General features: G+C 40.1%; 1 protein-coding gene across 9 annotated transcripts in view; it reads left to right on the top strand.

Moving 5' to 3' along the window:
* Positions 1-17,656, top strand: part of LOC135217307 (tyrosine-protein phosphatase non-receptor type 11-like) — a 233,173-nt gene that overhangs the window by 124,817 nt on the left and 90,700 nt on the right. For all 9 annotated transcript variants that reach the window (XM_064253083.1, XM_064253084.1, XM_064253079.1 and 6 more), the window contains one exon: positions 1,298-1,460. In XM_064253083.1, coding sequence (XP_064109153.1) covers positions 1,298-1,460 — 163 coding nt within the window. The remainder of the gene's footprint in view (positions 1-1,297; positions 1,461-17,656) is intronic.

The following is a 17,656-nucleotide window of genomic DNA, read 5'->3' as shown; positions in this document are numbered from 1 at the left end:
ACAAATTGGTTAAAAATTTGTCATTTTGCTCTCATGGATTCCATCTATATATTACATACACAACAAAAAGAGGGACACAGGAATTTAAATGATAGTGTGAAGTACTATTAGCAAGGAAAAGGTTTTGCAGACAAATATATAATATAACTTAGGGCTACAGAATAAAATTTACAGTACAAAAATGAGCCACACCATGAAACTATTGTATAAAAATGAGCCACACCACAAAATTACTGTACAAAAATTTATCACAGCATGAAATGTACAGAACGAGAATGATTTATTGAATGAAATGAACATGAAGAAATGCAAATTTAAATGTATGACATATTCACATTCACAGTAGTATGCCAAGGTGTGACTAAGCTTAGCACGGCTGGTAAGCAGTTTGTAGAGAGATGATGGACAGGTGGTTAGATTCTTCCTTGGTAAGTCTTGTATAACAACTGATCATATAGTTGACGTTTCAGTCTCAGGAAATTCATCTTTATTCTTCTTCCAAATTTCCAGTCTGCATCCTATTTGAAAGATAAGTTCTGTTCTCTGCTACATGGTCACTTTTAGGAGTTGCCTATGCCACTGTACCCACATTACTCAGTGTGTCAGGAGTTGGATGTGAACACCGTATTTTGGCCAAATTTGCATTGATTGTAACATTGCTATATTGATTGCTATATTGATTTTTAGCAATCATGTTCGTGATATTGGCCCCAAATGCTACTTCGTTCCCAGTTTGAAAGAAAAGTCCACTCTGAGCCCATAAAAATCTCCTAATAGAAAGCTTGTGATTCTTAAATCACTTCAGAAAACTTTCAATCAATACATATGGGGATCTTAGCAGTGTGATCTACCCCACATGAATTGAGGTTTTGGGATAATTATAGGAAATGGGCTTGTGATGAACAAATGTGTTGTTCAAGAAGTATTTGTTTATAAAAACCCATTGCTTATGAGTTCCTTCCTTCCAGCCCATTGCATTTTAGCATCTCATCAACCAGATGAGCAAAGAAGGGAAAAAGTTATCTTAATCCAAGGAGTCTGCCTCTGAGTGTACAAGATTGTCAGTTGACTACCATTTTATATTTTCAGTAAGAGGTGAAGTTTTTAGGACTCCCTTTGGGAAACAAAAAAAGGCTAATAATAAGTAATGGATTTGTGTGGAAAAATATATTTTGTTTTTAGAAAATTAGATATAGTATATAGTATCTTGAAGCATAAAAACAATTTATACTTTTGATTTCTTCACCTGTATATTGAATTTGAATTATATATTGTAATCTTAAATGTATGTTTTTAGGTGGTTTCATGGTCATCTCTCTGGGCGTGAAGCTGAGAAGTTGATTTTGGAAAAGGGAAAAAATGGTAGTTTTCTAGTCCGTGAATCACAGAGTAAACCTGGTGATTATGTTCTCTCAGTGCGCACAGATGACAAAGTAACACATGTTATGATAAGATGTGTGGTGAGTTGATGAAATATCCATTTTTTAGTTTGTATTTTAAAAGTGATTAATTGACCCTAAAGATTCTTCCCCTTTATATTAAACCTCTTGAATAACTGAATAAGGCAGTCCCCGGGTTACAACGGGGGTTCCGTTCTTGAGACGCGTCGTAAGCCGAAAATCGTTGTAAGCCGGAACGACGCTTGGAAATATGTCTTAAACTAATAAAAAGTTATAAAAACCTTACTTGTAATCCTTTGGTTACACTACATGTTGTTTCCTGTAGTTTTATGTACAACCTGGAGTTATTTTCATAAAAGAATGCTGGTTCTTGAAGGTAAAAACTATTGTAATCCTCTGGTGACACTACATTCTTGAAGTTTTATGTACAACCTGGAGTGATTTTGCCAAATCTTGAGGGCTACAAGAACAGCTGATTACGATTTACGTATCATATAGACTAATTAAAGTAAACGTATCTTTAAATAGGCTTATATATTAGTATCAACAAAACTCTTAGTGTTTCTGCATATAACGTAAGATATGCAGCTAAATAAAAGATTTAATTTTGTATATGTATATTCGTTATACAATCTGTGCGCATGTATCACGTGGTACGTCACGTGACATGCCATGACGTCATCACAAGGAATGTAGGCCGTGAATGATTGGACCTGCGGCAGTCTTCTAGGAACAGCGAGTTAGTAACATTGAGTTGGATAGATTTTTGCGTTTAACAAAAACATTTCCTGCCATGAGTCAGAGGCCGTTTAATGAAACGAACACTTCTTTGTCCTATCTGTTCGGAAAATAAACGTTACGTCAATCTCCGAGACCATTGTTGCCAAGGCGTCTCTCTCTCTCTCTCTCTCTCTCTCTCTCTCTCTCTCTCTCTCTCTCTCTCTCTCTCTCTCTCTCTCTCTCTCTGATCAAATTACACTGGAACCTTGACATACGATTGCCCTAATATACGAATGTTTTGAGATACAACAGAAAATTTGCAAAAATATAAGCTTTGATATACAACGAAATATTTGAGATACGATTTTGCGATGAGTGTTAGTTGTATAGGCGACCGATAAATGGCGTTCAGTCTGTTTGTTTGTTGGTGCTGCACGTTAACAAGTCGTTGTTTAGTTCGTTGTATTTGCCCCTATTTTTCGTGTTATTTTGTCTATTTTATTATTAACCATGGGTCTCAAAGCTAAAGACAAAGCAGGTGATAAGAAAAAACCCAAGAAAATGATTTCGATGGAAGCAAAACATGAAATTATAGCAAAGCATGAACGTGGCGTTCGTATCGTCGATTTGGCAAACGAGTATGGTTGAAATCCTTCTACAATATCCACGATCATCAAGCAGAAGGAAGCTATAAAAACCTTCCAAAGGCATCACCATTATTTCTAAACTACGAACTGATTAAAAAAATAAATAAAAATTAGGTTAGCAATGTTATTTCATTTGTGTTTAGTACGTAGTTATTAGTGTACATACGTAAATAAAAAGAGAACAAATCGTTCCCTGCCACCCTTCCCTACCTCCTCCCCCTGCTGGCCTCACGTCATCTTTCGTTGTGGTAAGTAAAATTCCTTTCTTTTTTTTTTTAATTGATTTTAATAACATTTATTATCATTTATCACATTGCTATGTTATTTTATCATTATGTGTGTTATTACTCGTTTATTTGTGTATAAATTGTGTATATTATATGTAATTTAGCTGTGTTTAGGTGTGGTTTTATAGCGCTAGAACGGATTAATACATATTACATTATTTTTAACCCTCTTACGCCGATTGGACGTATTAAACGTCGAGTCAAAATGTCTCCCGTATGCCGATTGGACGTATCATACATCGGCTCAAAAAAGTTTTTTTAAAAAATTCGCGGAAAAAATACTTATAGCCTACCAGCCGAAAACTTTTGTATCACGCTCCTTGGGGGATGCTGGGAGTTCACGGATCAAGGCGTTGTTTTGTTTACAATCGCTACGCAGGCGCGCAAGCGCGAATTTCTTTCTTATCACACTAAAAAGTATCAGTGACACATCTCGGAAATTATTTCGTCACTTTGACATAATTTGTGCACCATTTTAAATTATCCTTTACATGAAGTATTATATATGAAAATGCGTGCAATTTCATGTAAAATACAACAAAAAAATACTCATGATTGTAGCTTTTATCAGTTTTGAGATATTTTCATATAAATAACGATAAGTGCAAAAATTTCAACCTTCAGTCAACTTTGACTCTACAGAAATGGTCGAGAAACGTAATTGTAAGCTAATATTCAATCATTTGCCTTCATTTTGCAACAAATTTGACGTCTCTAGCACAATATTTCGATTTATGGTGAATTTATGAAAAAACTTTTTCCTTACGTTCGTGCGATAACTCTTCCGATAAATTTTTTCGTGCGATTGTCCTAATGTTTGCACCCTTTTAAATTTGCCGTTACATAAAGTTTTATATATGGAAATGTGCGCAATTTCATGCACAATACAACAAAAAACAACCCATGGTTGTAGCTTTTATCAGTTTCGAAATATTTTCATATAAATAACGTTAAGTGCAAAAATTTCAACTTTCGGTCAACTTTGACTCTACCGAAATGGTCGAAAAACGCAATTGTAAGCTAAAACTCTTATATTCTAGTAATATTCAATCATTTACCTTCATTTTGCAACGACTTGGAAGTCTCTAACACAATATTTCGATTTATGGTGAATTTATGAAAAAAAAAAAAAAATTTTCCTTACGTTCGCGCGGTAACTCTTCCGAAAAAATCAGAATTTTTTGTGCGATTGTCGAAATGTTTGCACCATTTAAAATTAGCTGTTACATAAAGTTTTATATATGAAAATGTGCGCAATTTCATGTAGAATACAACTAAAAATGATTGAAGGTTGTAGCTTTTCTCTTTTTTCTAAATATTTGCATATAAATCACGATAAATAGAAAAAAAACCACGTTCGGTCAAATTTGACTCTACCGAAATAGTTGAAAAACGCAATTGTAAGCTAAAAATCTTACGGCCTAGTAATATTCCGTCATTTTTCTTCATTTTGAAACAAATTTGAAGTCTCTAAAACAATATTGTGATTTATTGTGAATTTTTGAAAAATATATTTACCTTCACTACGCGCGCCGATTCGCGGCCGCAAGTCTCCGAAATACGTACATCGCATTATCCTAATATTTGCTCCTTTTCATATTAGCCTTTTTATAGTTTCATATATCAAAATGTGCGCAAATTCATGAAAAATACAATAAAAAATAATTGAAGGTTGTAGCTTTTTCCATCTCCGAAATATGTGCATATAAAAAAATATATATTTAAAAATTTCGACATTCGGTCAAATTTAACTCGTCCGAAATGGTCGAAATCTGCAATTCTAATCTAAAACTCTTACAGTATCGTAATATTCAATCATTTGTCTTAATTTTGAAACAAATTGGAAGTCTCTAGAACAATATTTAGAATTACGGTTAATTTTTGAAAATAACATTTTTTTACGTCCGTGCGTTACGAATTCGTACATCATTTTGTGATAATATTTTTCCGGTGTTGATTTTATTGTTTTACTATGTATTATATATCAAAAGGATTGCAATTTAGTGTACAATACAACGAAAAAAAAAGTAACTCGTTAGCTTTGACCGTTTTTTGCACAGCGTGATTTGAATACAATTATCTATGAATTTTTTTTTTTTCGCTACCATATATCGCATTATTTACATATGATAATGATATTATTTTTCATTTCTGATGATTGCATACTAAACTTCAGGCAATGGAAAAAAAATGAGCCAAAAATGAACTCTTAATCTTCAAAACTAAGCGCGCTGTGATTTTTTGAAAATATTATTTTTTCCGCTTCCACGCTCACTCCAAACCGGCGCCGGCATACAGGAGAGATTTTGATTTTTAGGGCTTCGGCGTAAGAGGGTTAATGGGAAAAAATGCTTTGAGATACAACTGTTTTGATATACGACGATGGTAACGGAACAAATTAAATTCGTATGTCAAGGTTCCAGTTACTGGATAATGTCTCTCTTTGGATACTTCGATTTTGCCAAATCTTGAGGGCTACAAGAACAGTTGATTACTATTTACGTATCATATAGACTAATTAAAGTAAACATATCTTTAAATAGGCTTATATTATTAGTATCAACAAAACATTTACTGGCATGAGTCAGAGGCCCTCTCTCTCTCTCTCTCTCTCTCTCTCTCTCTCTCTCTCTCTCTCGTCTCTCTTCTCTCTCTCTCTCTCTCTCTCTCTCTGATCAAATTAGTGGATAATGTCTCTCTTTGGATACTTAGAATTTGCGTTGTAATCTAACCAGAAACTGTTTTGTTATTATTACTGGAAACAAGCAATGATTTTTTCATTATTTGTGCTTTTGGACTGTTATATGTAAACTTTGCGCACCGCAAGCTAGTATGTATTCATTCGCTCGGAAACTAGTTCCGCATATGAGGCGTCACTAAAAAACATAGAAAAATATGACATAAAAAGTGTCGAAAATCATCATAACCTCAAAATTTTTGTTGTAATCTAACCAGAAACTTATTTTTATTAATATACTGTGCTAAACTATAAAGGATTTTTATCATATTATGCGTTTTTTAAAAGCGTCGTTAACTCGGAGCGTCGGAAGCGTCAGCGTCGTAACCTCGGAACAGGTGTCGTAACCCAGGATGGATTTTTCCATTGAATATTTAAGAAAATGCGTCGTAACCTCGGAACGTCTTTAAGCCGGAACCGTCGTAACCCGGGGACCGCCTGTAACTGGTTGTAATGATGGCCAGTTCAATGGTTACCCATATATTACCTTATCACAATCCTATTGTTCTTGCATATGCCTGATTTTGTGATAGTAGTTATATAGGTAGTCAGTAATGTAGTAATTTCTGGGCTCGACCTGTGTCGCCCAGTGAAATGTTCCTATAGCACTCATTTCTAGGTATAAATAAATGCTAAATATATCAGAGAAAAAAGCCATATGGAATGCCAAAGTTACTACCTCTAGCTCGCTCACCCTCAAAGGGTATCGGTATAGCATCAGGGGCGAGTGGAAGCCACTATCACAGATACTTCACCAAATAGATCTCTCCTCTCTCAAAATCCCCCCCCTGTAGAGGTGCCGTTACAACGGATACCTTCCGCTCGCAACTACTACCGCCTCTGCCAAGAACGCCATTCCTTCTTTAGCACTCGAAACGTTAACACTTTTGTTTTTGCCTGCAAGGTATTTGTGAATTTTGGAAGTCATCATGTCTTCAGACCTGCAAGAAGCATCTTCATCTAAGTTGAGTATATTATTTGTTGACTTTGAACGGGGTTAGGCAACTATGCATCAAGTATGGTTTTGTTTATAATGAAGCGTTGAATGGGCCATTTTGGATGCATTGTAGTCCGTCCGCGTGCTTGGTCTTCTCAACTTTTTATTGCGGCATATATTTTACGTTGCCCTTTTTTGCACATCACAGTATACGTTACTGTTGGCGTGAAATTTTACCATTTCACTCCTGATGGGTTCCGATAGGTTGGTGTATCACGGTTTGAACCATTACATTATTAGCCTCTTTAGGGGGTTTCCCTCGTTTATCATCAGTCCTTCAGGAGCGATTTGGTTCCCTCACGAGAGTGCGGTGATAATTTTCATTCTTACATCATGCGCGAGTATTGTGTTTTAGGCGACCTAGGCTAGCCTAGCGATACGCCATTTTAGTTTTGGGAGGTAAAGGAAACCCTCATTCATTCGCGGTGCTCATGCATGTAGTGTATGTGGTATTATTTATTTTATTATATTATGATATTATATTGCTAATTGTATTTTGATGAGGTTTGGAAGTCCTACACGAATATTTACCTACCCTAGCCTACCCAATCAGATCTAGGCTAGGTTTTGGAAGGTAGGCTAGGCGGTTTAGAGTACTTCTCGCTACCCATAGTTGGTACTAGTCCTGGCTAACCTGACCAGACTAACATTTTAGTTTTGGAGAGTGATCCTTTACTAGAGAGTTCCTCTCTTGTTACGTAATGTAGGTGCTAGGCCTATCTTACCTGACCAGGTCAATATATTCAATTTTGGAGGGTTAGGTTAGGCTCTAGAGTGTTCTCTTTTGTGACGAACTAGTAGGCGCCAATCCTAGGCTACCTGACCAGATCGGGGTATCCGATTTTGGAGGGTTAGGCTAGGCTCGTAGATGGGCTTGCCTTTATTCGTCAGTACTTCCAATAATTCCTTATCAATACATTTTGTAAAGTATAGCCTTGGCCGGTACCTCCTTTAGGGTGTCAGTTGGCCTGCCGTCTTCTGCCCCTTTAGTAGTAGGCTATTTCACGGCTTCTCGGAGGGTGGTAATCACCTGACCGGTTGCTGTTGCTAGTTTACCTTTCTCCTCCGGGCTCTTCCTTCCGTTCCGGACTAGTTCCGGCGGTGCTTCGCTAGCTCGCTGACCTAGTAATCCTACCTGTGAACAGCAGCTGGAGCTTCGAGCACTGTTCCGGGGGATTAGTCGGAGGAGGTTAAGGATTAGAAGATTTTGTAGTCTCTGTTGGTATGTCTCCGGGCCTGTGTTTATTCCGGCGAGGTGTGGTCTACCTTCACATTCGCCAGGATATTATACGCTGGAGTTCTTAGTACCGCTGTTCCCGTCGCTCTGTTTTCCTTATTTCTCTGGTGTTATCGCTGCTTCCCCACTCCGGTGGGGGTGGAACTAGGCTTAGAGAATGCGTTTCCAATTGACTTGGAATTGCTACTCTACGCCAGTGCGATCAGACTCAGGCTTAGGTTTTAACTTGTTTCCCTGTTCTGCTCCTATCAGGCCAACTCCGCTGGTCATAGCTATTGCGATAACGAGATTATGGTTTCCGGAGCAGGCGGAGACATTCAGAGCTTTAATGTTAAGAAAAATTTTATTATGTAGCCTCTGTTGGTATGTCTCCGGACCTGTGTTTATTCCGGCGAGGTGTGGTCTACCAACACATTCGCCAGGATATTATACGCCGGAGTTCTTAGTACCGCTGTTCCCGCCGCTCTGTTTTCTGTATTTCTCTGGTGTTATCACTGCTTCCCCACTCCGGTGGGGGCGGAACTAGGCTTAGAGAATGCGTTTCCAATTGACTTGGAATTGCTACTCTACTCCGGTGCGATCAGACTCAGGCTTAGGTTTTACCTTGTTTCGCTGTTCTGCTCGTATCAGGCCAACTCCGCCGGTCATAGCTATTGCGATAACGAGATTATGGATTCCGGAGAAGGCGGAGACATTCAGAGCTTTAATAGTTGGTGTTTACCTTTAGCTAGCTTTAGTAGAACTAGTCTAAGTGTACACATACTGCCGAAATTAACGCCGGCGGAACTATTTTGACGATACTCATGTATCAATTCCAACTTAATGATGGTACGCTGTCTGGAGTTGGGGTGCGCAGCCGTTCTCCAGCAACCGTGTGGGCATGAGTTCTGCCGATCTCATGCCAGCTGTGCAGTGCAGGTTGATGACCTCTTAGTCTGGCATCCAGACGGCTGCGAAGTGTGTTACGCTTTGGTGGGGAATGTGACTAATGAGTCGGTAGGTACCATCCTCACCTCAGTAATGTTTTGATATTTTGGGTATAGTTCCGCCACTGGAGGATCTGATTTCGTCCTCTCTTACAGACCCCTCTGGCGCTCAAGGCCTCCTCGTTGTCGAACCTTAAGGTCTGGGTGGGGGGTTATGGGAGGAACGTTGCCGCTGGATGCCCCTACATGCTGTCGGAGGAGATGTGTTCTCTACTTTATCCAAATGCAAGGACGTCGGCAGTAGTAGCTAGGGAAGTGGCGGCCCCTATCATTGAGAGGATCCTTTTGGAAACCCAGGCCCCTCCGGAAGACCAAGAGGGCTTGTGCGAGGAGGTGGCAGCCATCAGTCTACATCGCAAGCCAATGACCGTCAACTCACAGGAAGAAGGCAGGGAGGTAAGTGAGGCAGGTGGCTTTAGATCTAAAACATTTGCTTTTAGCCCAGCTCCTCCTTCCTCTTCCTTTCAGGGCTTCTCAAAGTCCATGATCCTTGGGGATAGGTCTGGTTCTATGATCCCCAAGGTGAAAACCCTGAAAAAGAAGTCCCTGCCAAAGGCTGCCAGACCAGCTAAGCCTTCTCCGGCGGGCTCCGCCAGGTCATCATTGGCCCCCAAGCCTTTGGCTTCCTCGGAAAAAGCTACTCCCCCGCCTAAGGGGTCGAGAGCTAAGGGTTCTAAAGCCAGACCGATGGAGTCCGGCTTCGACCCTGATGCCTTCGCTAATCTTCTCATGGAGAAGATGGGCAGTATTGTTAACTCAAGATTCCAATCGATGTCCTCTCAGCTCGCCTCGGGGTTAGAGACATCCGGGCAGTCCATCCTGTCTCTGGCTCAGAGACTACAGACTCAGGAGAGCTTGCTGGCCGGACTTATCCAGTCCGGAGGCACACAGCAGTCCTTTATTGTGCCGGATGCATCTAAGCTTCCGCCATTCGAGGACAACAACCCATGGTGGTTGGCGCTGCATGCTCCCTTTTCAGATGGCATGCTGACAATTGAAGGCTGCGGAACCCGTCCCGTGGAAGATTACGAGCTTCCCGGCGGACCTCCAATTTCCCTTCCCAGGCTACGCTCGGTTAGCCGAGGAAGCATTTGTCAGGGTAGACAGGGTCCCAAAGGAGACTGTGATCCATCCTAGGGATCAGGCACAGTCGGCATGGGTCTGCACCCTTTCGGAATGGGATTGCGTCAACACCAAGTTGACGCCACACAAAGGTTGCTACACCATGTTCGTGGTGGGGGATAACATCCTGACCCCTTGCACATCTAAGATAGCGGAGTTAACTCTGCAGGCTGGAATGGAGGAGAAGCCAATGCCTCAGCTTCGAGAGACAGAGCCTACTCTCTGCTCTTTCCCGGAGATTTGGAGTGCTGGGTGGGAGCTCCGGAAACGTTCACAGTGGGCAATCTCGATCCAGAGTGTGCTTCCACACAGTTTAGTTAACGGTTACCCAGAATTCCGGATGCCATGGTAAAGGCAGAGTTTGAGGCAAAGTGTAGACTGAGTAGGTCGATCAGCTCGGTTACTACTTCAGAGTTGACGGCCTCTTGTCTACACTGAGGAACCTCTATTCCGGGTCCTAACAAAGTCGCTGCTGCAGACTTTCCAGTGTGACCTGTATGACTTTGTGGTTGCTAGGCGGAACTGCAGGAAGCATGTCCTTGCCAATGCTTCCATCAAACTTGAGCCTAATAAGCTTATTAAAGCATCCATCTGGGGACCCAACCTCTTTCCTGATGACATGGTTAACAACGTAGTGAGGCGGCTAGGGCTAACCAGAACCTTTGTGTCCACTGGGGCCTTCCCTCCAAAAGGAAGTTTGAGACCTCCGGACCGCAAGCCAAGGGTAGGAAGAGGGCCAGGAAGTATCAGCCCTTCCAGACCTCTCAGACACAGACGGTGGTGCAAGCAGTTCCCGTCTCCCAGCTTGGTCAACCTTTGACCTCTAAGGCACGACCACAACAACAATTTGTACTGCTACAGAGTCAGCCAACTCAACAGTCCTCGAGTTCGGCTACTTTCGTGACATCCCCGGCCTTCAACGCTTCGTTTGAAGCGCAAGGGGTGTTTTGAGGCTTTGACAGGCACGCAAGGGGTAGCAGAGCAAGAGGAGCTTACCGGCACAGAGCTGGTTCCAGAGCTCTCTCCATAGGCAGAGGTTTCAGAGGAGGCAGAGGAAGTAAGACCTCATCCAGTCAATGAGCCTCTCCAGGTAGACGGGAGACTTTACCTCTTCCGGGACCATTGGACCTTCAGTACGTGGGCCCACAGTATCGTATCAAAAGGTCTGGGGTGGAGATGGATAAAAGGGCCTCCTCCACCAGTCAGCTTTCACCAAATTCCAATGACAGACTTTCTAGACTATGCCAAAGACCTTCTTCAAAAGAAGGTAATAAAGAAAGTCAGTCACCTGAAATTTCAAGGACGTTTGTTCAGTGTACCAAAGAAGGACTCGGACAAACGAAGAGTGATTCTGGACTTGTCCCGTCTCAACTCATACATTCAATGTGACAAGTTCCGCATGCTAACCGTCTCGCGGTGCGGACATTACTTCCCTTTGGGGTCGTCCCCACCTCTATTGATCTTACAGACACTTACTATCATGTCCCGATAGCAAGAAACTTTTCTCCCTACCTAGGCTTCAAACTAGGAAAACAGGCTTACTCATTCAGAGTCATGCCATTCGGGCTCAATATAGCGCCCAAAATATTCACCAAGCTAGGAGAGACAGTAGTGCAGGAACTAAGAGCTCAGGGGGTGATGCTAGTAGCTTACCTAGACGACTGGCTCATTTGGGCAACCAACGACAAGGAATGTCGCAGGGCAACAGCCAAAGTAATAAAATTTCTAGAGTATCTGGGATTCCAGATAAACAAGAAAAAGTCCCATCTCATTCCGGCGTCTCGCTTTCAATGGTTGGGAATTCAATGGGACCTGGACCTAACCGCACACAAACTATCTCTTCCGCCGAACAAGTGCAGAGAGATAGCGAAAGCTGCGAGACAATTCCTCAAGAACAGGCGGGCTTCTCGTCATACCCAAGAAAGAGTTTTAGGTTCACTTCAGTTTGCTTCGATAACAGATGTTATGTTGAAAGCCAGACTGAAGTACATCAATCGGGTATGGCAGAAAAGAGCCAACAGCAGGCTCAGAGACAAAATCTTCTTGATTCCGCTGATACTAAGGAAAAGACTTCATCCATGGACGAGAGTCAAGAATCTTTCCAAGTCAGTGCCACTACAATTTCCCCCGCCGTCTCTGGTAGTCCACACGGACGCCTCTCTGAGCGGATGGGGTGTGCCATTCTCAGTACAAGAAGGTTCAAGGAACATGGTCGACAACATTCCACCAGTTCCATATCAACGTACTAGAAGCAATGACCATTTTCCTGACCCCTAAACAACTAGCTCCGGCCAGGAATATTCATATCAGACTAGTCTTGGACAGTGCAGTGAAAGTTTACTGCATAAACAGAGGAGGCTCCAAGTCGAGACACATAAATCAGGTGATGATAGCAATCTTTTCATTGGCAATGAAACATCATTGGCACCTGTCAGCCACTCACCTGGCAGGAGTACAAAATGTCATTGCGGATTCACTGTCCAGAACAACTCCGCTGGTGTCGGAGTGGTCCTTGGACGCAAAGTCATTCAATGGGATTTGCCTACAAATTCCGGGCCTTCAGGTAGACCTGTTCGCCACGAAGTCCAACCACAAACTTCCGTGTTATGTGGATCCCAATTTGGATCCTCTGGCTCACACCACAGATGCGATGTCCATAGACTGGAACAATTGGCAGAAGATTTACCTATTTCCGCCAATAAACCTCTTGATGAAAGTTCTATACAAACTCAGATCTTTCAAAGGACAGATAGCACTGGTAGCACCCAACTGGCAGAAGAGCAATTGGTATCCTCTTCTACTAGAGTTGAAACTCCGTCCCAGACGGATTCCCAACCCAAAGCTGACTCAGGTGTCAGCTTCCTCAAGAATTCTGAATGCCCTAACTTTATGGACTTCATGAAGTTTGCGGCACAAAAGGATGCTAATATTGACCTGCTAAACACTCTGTTCGTGGAGTCAGACAAAAGAGAATCGACACTCCGGCAGTATGATTCGGCAGTGAGGAAGTTAGCCATCTTTCTAAAAGAATCAGATGTTCAGACGATGACTACGAATCTGACAATTTCTTTTTTTAGAACTCTGTTCGAAAAAGGCCTAGCTGCTAGTACCATTACTACGACTAAATCTGCCTTGAGGAAGATATTTCAGTTTGGCTTTAATATTGATTTAACAGATTCGTACTTCTCGTCTATCCCTAGAGAATGTGCTCGCCTGAGACCGGTAGACCGTCGTCACACAGTCTCCTGGTTTTTAAATGACGTACTCAGGTTGGCTTCAGATACTGATAATGAATCATGCTCATATATAACCCTTCTCAGGAAAACATTATTTTTGATGAGTCTGGCCTCAGATGCCAGAATATCTGAACTGTCGGTTCTCCCTAGAGAACCAAAACATATTGATTTCCTACCATCAGGAGAAGTTCTGCTCTCTCCAGATCGGAAATTCTTAGCAAAGAATGAAGACCCACAGAACAGATGGTCTCCGTGGAAGATTGTCCCTCTTCCACAGGACCCATCATTATGTCCTATCATTACATTAAAATCTTATTTGGGCAGAACTTCTAAAAAGTCTTTAGGTCCTCTTTTTATTAGAGAGAATGGTGGAACCATTTCCTTGAAGGCCATCAGACAACAAATTCTTTATTTTATTAAACAAGCCAATCCGGATTCAGTTCCTCATGTCCATGATATCCGAGCAGTGGCTACCTCAGTTAATTATTTTCATCATATGTAATTGTAATTTGTATATTATCATCATTGTTTGTGCTATTAATTACCTTTTGGTACTCCCTTTCACCTACCAGCCTCACTTATAATCCCTGCCTTTTTGCCTTTTGTTCCGGACTGGATTGCTTTTCAACCCACTCCTGTACTTCTACATAGTTCATTAATTTGTTTGTTTTTATGTTCATTACCTGTTGTATTTTTCCTGGTGAGGGTATGGATTTGGTCATATTAGATGTTAATTACCAATTGTATTTTGCTATCCTTACTCTGATTATGAAAACAATAATTATAAGGAATTTTATTTCCCTTTCATATTAAGTTTTTTGTTTACATTCTATTTTCCAAGCTTGTAATGCCAATTCTCTGTTACTATTTCACTGGGCGACACAGGTCGAGCCCAGAAAAGGGATTTTGACAAAGGAAAAATCTATTTCTGGGGGAAGACCTGTGTTGCCCAGTGAACCCTTTGCATTTCTGTGGCAAGTTCTGGAACCTATTCCCGCGTAAAAGTGGGGGAGCACTATAGCAACACTAATTTATCTTCCCTTCATCCTAAGGGCTCCAGTCAATAGTTGATGAACCTTTAAAACAGGCAGTCTATGGAACTCCTGTGGTTCAGCTTGATTTGAATCAACTGCCATTAGTTTGTTGTGCAGCCACCAGGGTGGTGCCACACAACTTCCCAACAGCAAAAGTATGCCATATCTCCTTTGTTTTTATGAAAATAATTACTAGTACAGGCAGTCCCCAGCTTATGATGGGGGTTCCGTTCTTGAGACATGTTGCAAGCCGAAAATCGTTGTAAGCCGGAACATTGTAAAAAATCTTAAGAACACCTTACTTTTAATGCTTTGGGTGTATTAAAAACTGTGTAAACTGGATTTTTATAGCATTTTTCTTTAAAAACCTTCAAATATTGATTATTTTGCATTTTTAGAGCCATATTTCTTCTGTCAGGTTGGCATCGTAAGTGTTGTTACCCTGGAACATGCATCGTAAACTTGGAAATAATTTACGATGAATATAATTGAAAAGTGTTGTAACCTCGGAACATCGTAAGCCAAACCCGTCATAAGCCGGGGACTGCCTGTAATGAAAAAGTGTAGTCAAATATGTTTTCAATATTAACTTTAAAATATATTTTAAGGTCAAAACCTTTACAATCGATCCCTGCTATTTACGGACTCATGATTTGCAGACTCACCTATTCGCAGATTTTTGTATGGGCCTCATATACCCATTATTTGTGGAAAATTCACCTATTTGCAGTATTTTTCAATCAGAAATATTCACAAATTACTGTATTATCATTTTTAGGACTAGAGGCACTTTTTGTTATACGTAAAAGTATTAAAATACTCGGGTATAAGTATTTTTTAGAGATTTTTTGTGTGTTTTATCTATCAAAATAAGCAGTTCTCAGCATTTGTAATGGGGTTTTAAGTATTTGTGGATTTTAGCCATTTTGCAGGGTATCTGTTACCCATTCCCCGCGAATATGGGGGTCCGCTGTAATCAAAACAATGAGACATTTGCAACACAGGAATTCCTTACTCTTAGATTGCTTGAAAGACTTATAGGTGATATGGTTTTTATAATTTCTTTTATATACCTATATATTTACCCATGAGATCAGATGATGCTAGAAGTAAGAAGCGCAAGCTTAAATCTTTATGCTATTTAATGTTTATCCCATTAGCAAATAGTTTAGATTCATTTTCCTCAACAGATGGCGCACTGATGTGCTTTGGTTACGTTTTGACGGTAACATTCAAATCCACTGTGATCGCCAAAATCATTCTTTATTTTTGTCATCTCACTACCCACTACAATCAAAATAAGTGACAAAGAAACTAGTAGCAATAATTATGAAGACAGTAAATTTAGGATATAAAAGTCACCAATAATAATTTGCTGATTTTGAGAAAACTCTACTACAGTTGACTTACGATTAGGCTAACCCAGGAATGTAGGCTAAATTTGTTAAATAAATTACACAATTAATATTTTAAAGGAAATTATACAGTATGAAGTTATAAAAGGATGAAGTGAAAATATATGAATAATAAGATGATAAAAAGCTGTATCAGAACTTAGCCAAGTAGAGTATGCTAAGTTGGAAACTAGGCTATTTGTATGTGAAATTACCTTACAAGACTATGCTTCCACTCTGACACAGGCCAGGAACAACACTCCGAGCAAGGGTTAGTGGTAGCACAAAAATTGGAACGTCACTTATTGCAAGTGGTAAGGGGGTCGGTAACGGAGGACGCCAAAAACATCGAACATGGAAATCCTGGAACCCCCGGACACATGCACTCTTGGTGGAATCCATGATAAAAGATAAGCAGGCACACACACACACACACTGAAAGCAAAGCACAAATAAATCATAGGCTAAGAAAGAAACTGGCCGTGGAAGGAGAGCGTAAAAGAAAGACTGATGCGTCACGAGGTGCCAAGCTCGGTCAGTGACCAGCTTCCACCTCATATACATATGAGTTGCCAGATGCTACAGATTCCTTGCTGTACAATCTTTGATTGCTTTAGCCGGTTCCAGCTAACACTAGAAGATCATCCCATTGTTAAGACCTAAGGTTTGTTAGCTATGAAAAATGCAAATTTATTAAAAATTTATTTTAGAGATGTATTTTATATTTCATAATTTTCTGTGGTCCAGCCTGTTTCCAAGGTTCCAGGATTTAAGGTTGAACTATATATATACAGTGGTACCTCGAGATACGAAATTAATCCGTTCTGAGACGGCCTTCGTATCAAGAGTTTTTCGTATCTTGGAACACATTTTACATGTAAAATGGCTAATCCGTTCCAAGCCCTCCAAAAACACCCCAGTAAATTATATTTCCAGGCCTAAAACACATGTTCTAGGGTTACGACGGAAGAAATATGACTCCAAAAAGGCAAAATACTGTACATACTTGAGTAATATTCAACTGCATGTAATGTTCAACCCCATTTTTACTGCATATATTAGGACTTTAGCATATGTCCCTTAGCAATAAGCCTAGCCTATGTTAGCGGTTGCTACTGTAGCCTAGTCTATGATTCTGACATCTAAACCTAAGAGCTAAAAGCTTAGAATATGCCAATAAAATGTATAAATAATCAGTATGTACTCATTTCAAATAATTATTAATTAATCATTAACTATAATACACAAACAAACAAAAAACAAACCTTCCAATCGATTGTTTACATTCTCAGCTCTTACCCGTCTTACGAGTATCGAACGAGCGCCAAGCAATCATTTTTCCTAGCACACAGTAAGCCATAAATTGTCATTAGTATCTCTCTTCAACTAATGAAACTTCCAAACAGTATAATAACCATTCACTTCTATTCTTTATTCTATCTTTACCTAACGGAGGTACCGAGTTACTGACAGCTATAATGAAACATACGCAATACGTATACATAACATAATAATAAAACAGAAGAAGAATTCTAAAAAATGTGTATTTGTTGGCAGTCTGATTTATTTTATATTTTATGATATCTAATTCACTTTTTTTTTATTAAATGTATTGCATGTACTCATTTCAAATAATTATTAAGTAACCATTAACTATAATAAACAAACAAAAAAAAGCTTCCAAATCGTCTGTTTACATCCAGCACATACGAGTATCGAACGATCGCCAAGCAATCACTTTTACACAGTAAGCCATAAATTTTCATTATCTCTCTTCAACTACTTAAACTACCAAACAGTATAATAACCATTCATTTCTATTCTTTATTCTATCTTTATCTAATGTTCTTTTTTTTTTA

Source organism: Macrobrachium nipponense, chromosome 7, assembly GCF_015104395.2.
Source record: "Macrobrachium nipponense isolate FS-2020 chromosome 7, ASM1510439v2, whole genome shotgun sequence".
Classification (NCBI taxonomy): Eukaryota; Metazoa; Arthropoda; class Malacostraca; order Decapoda; family Palaemonidae; genus Macrobrachium; species Macrobrachium nipponense.
The sequence above is the reverse complement of the archived record's forward strand: the minus strand, read 5'-3'. Positions and strand labels throughout refer to the sequence as shown.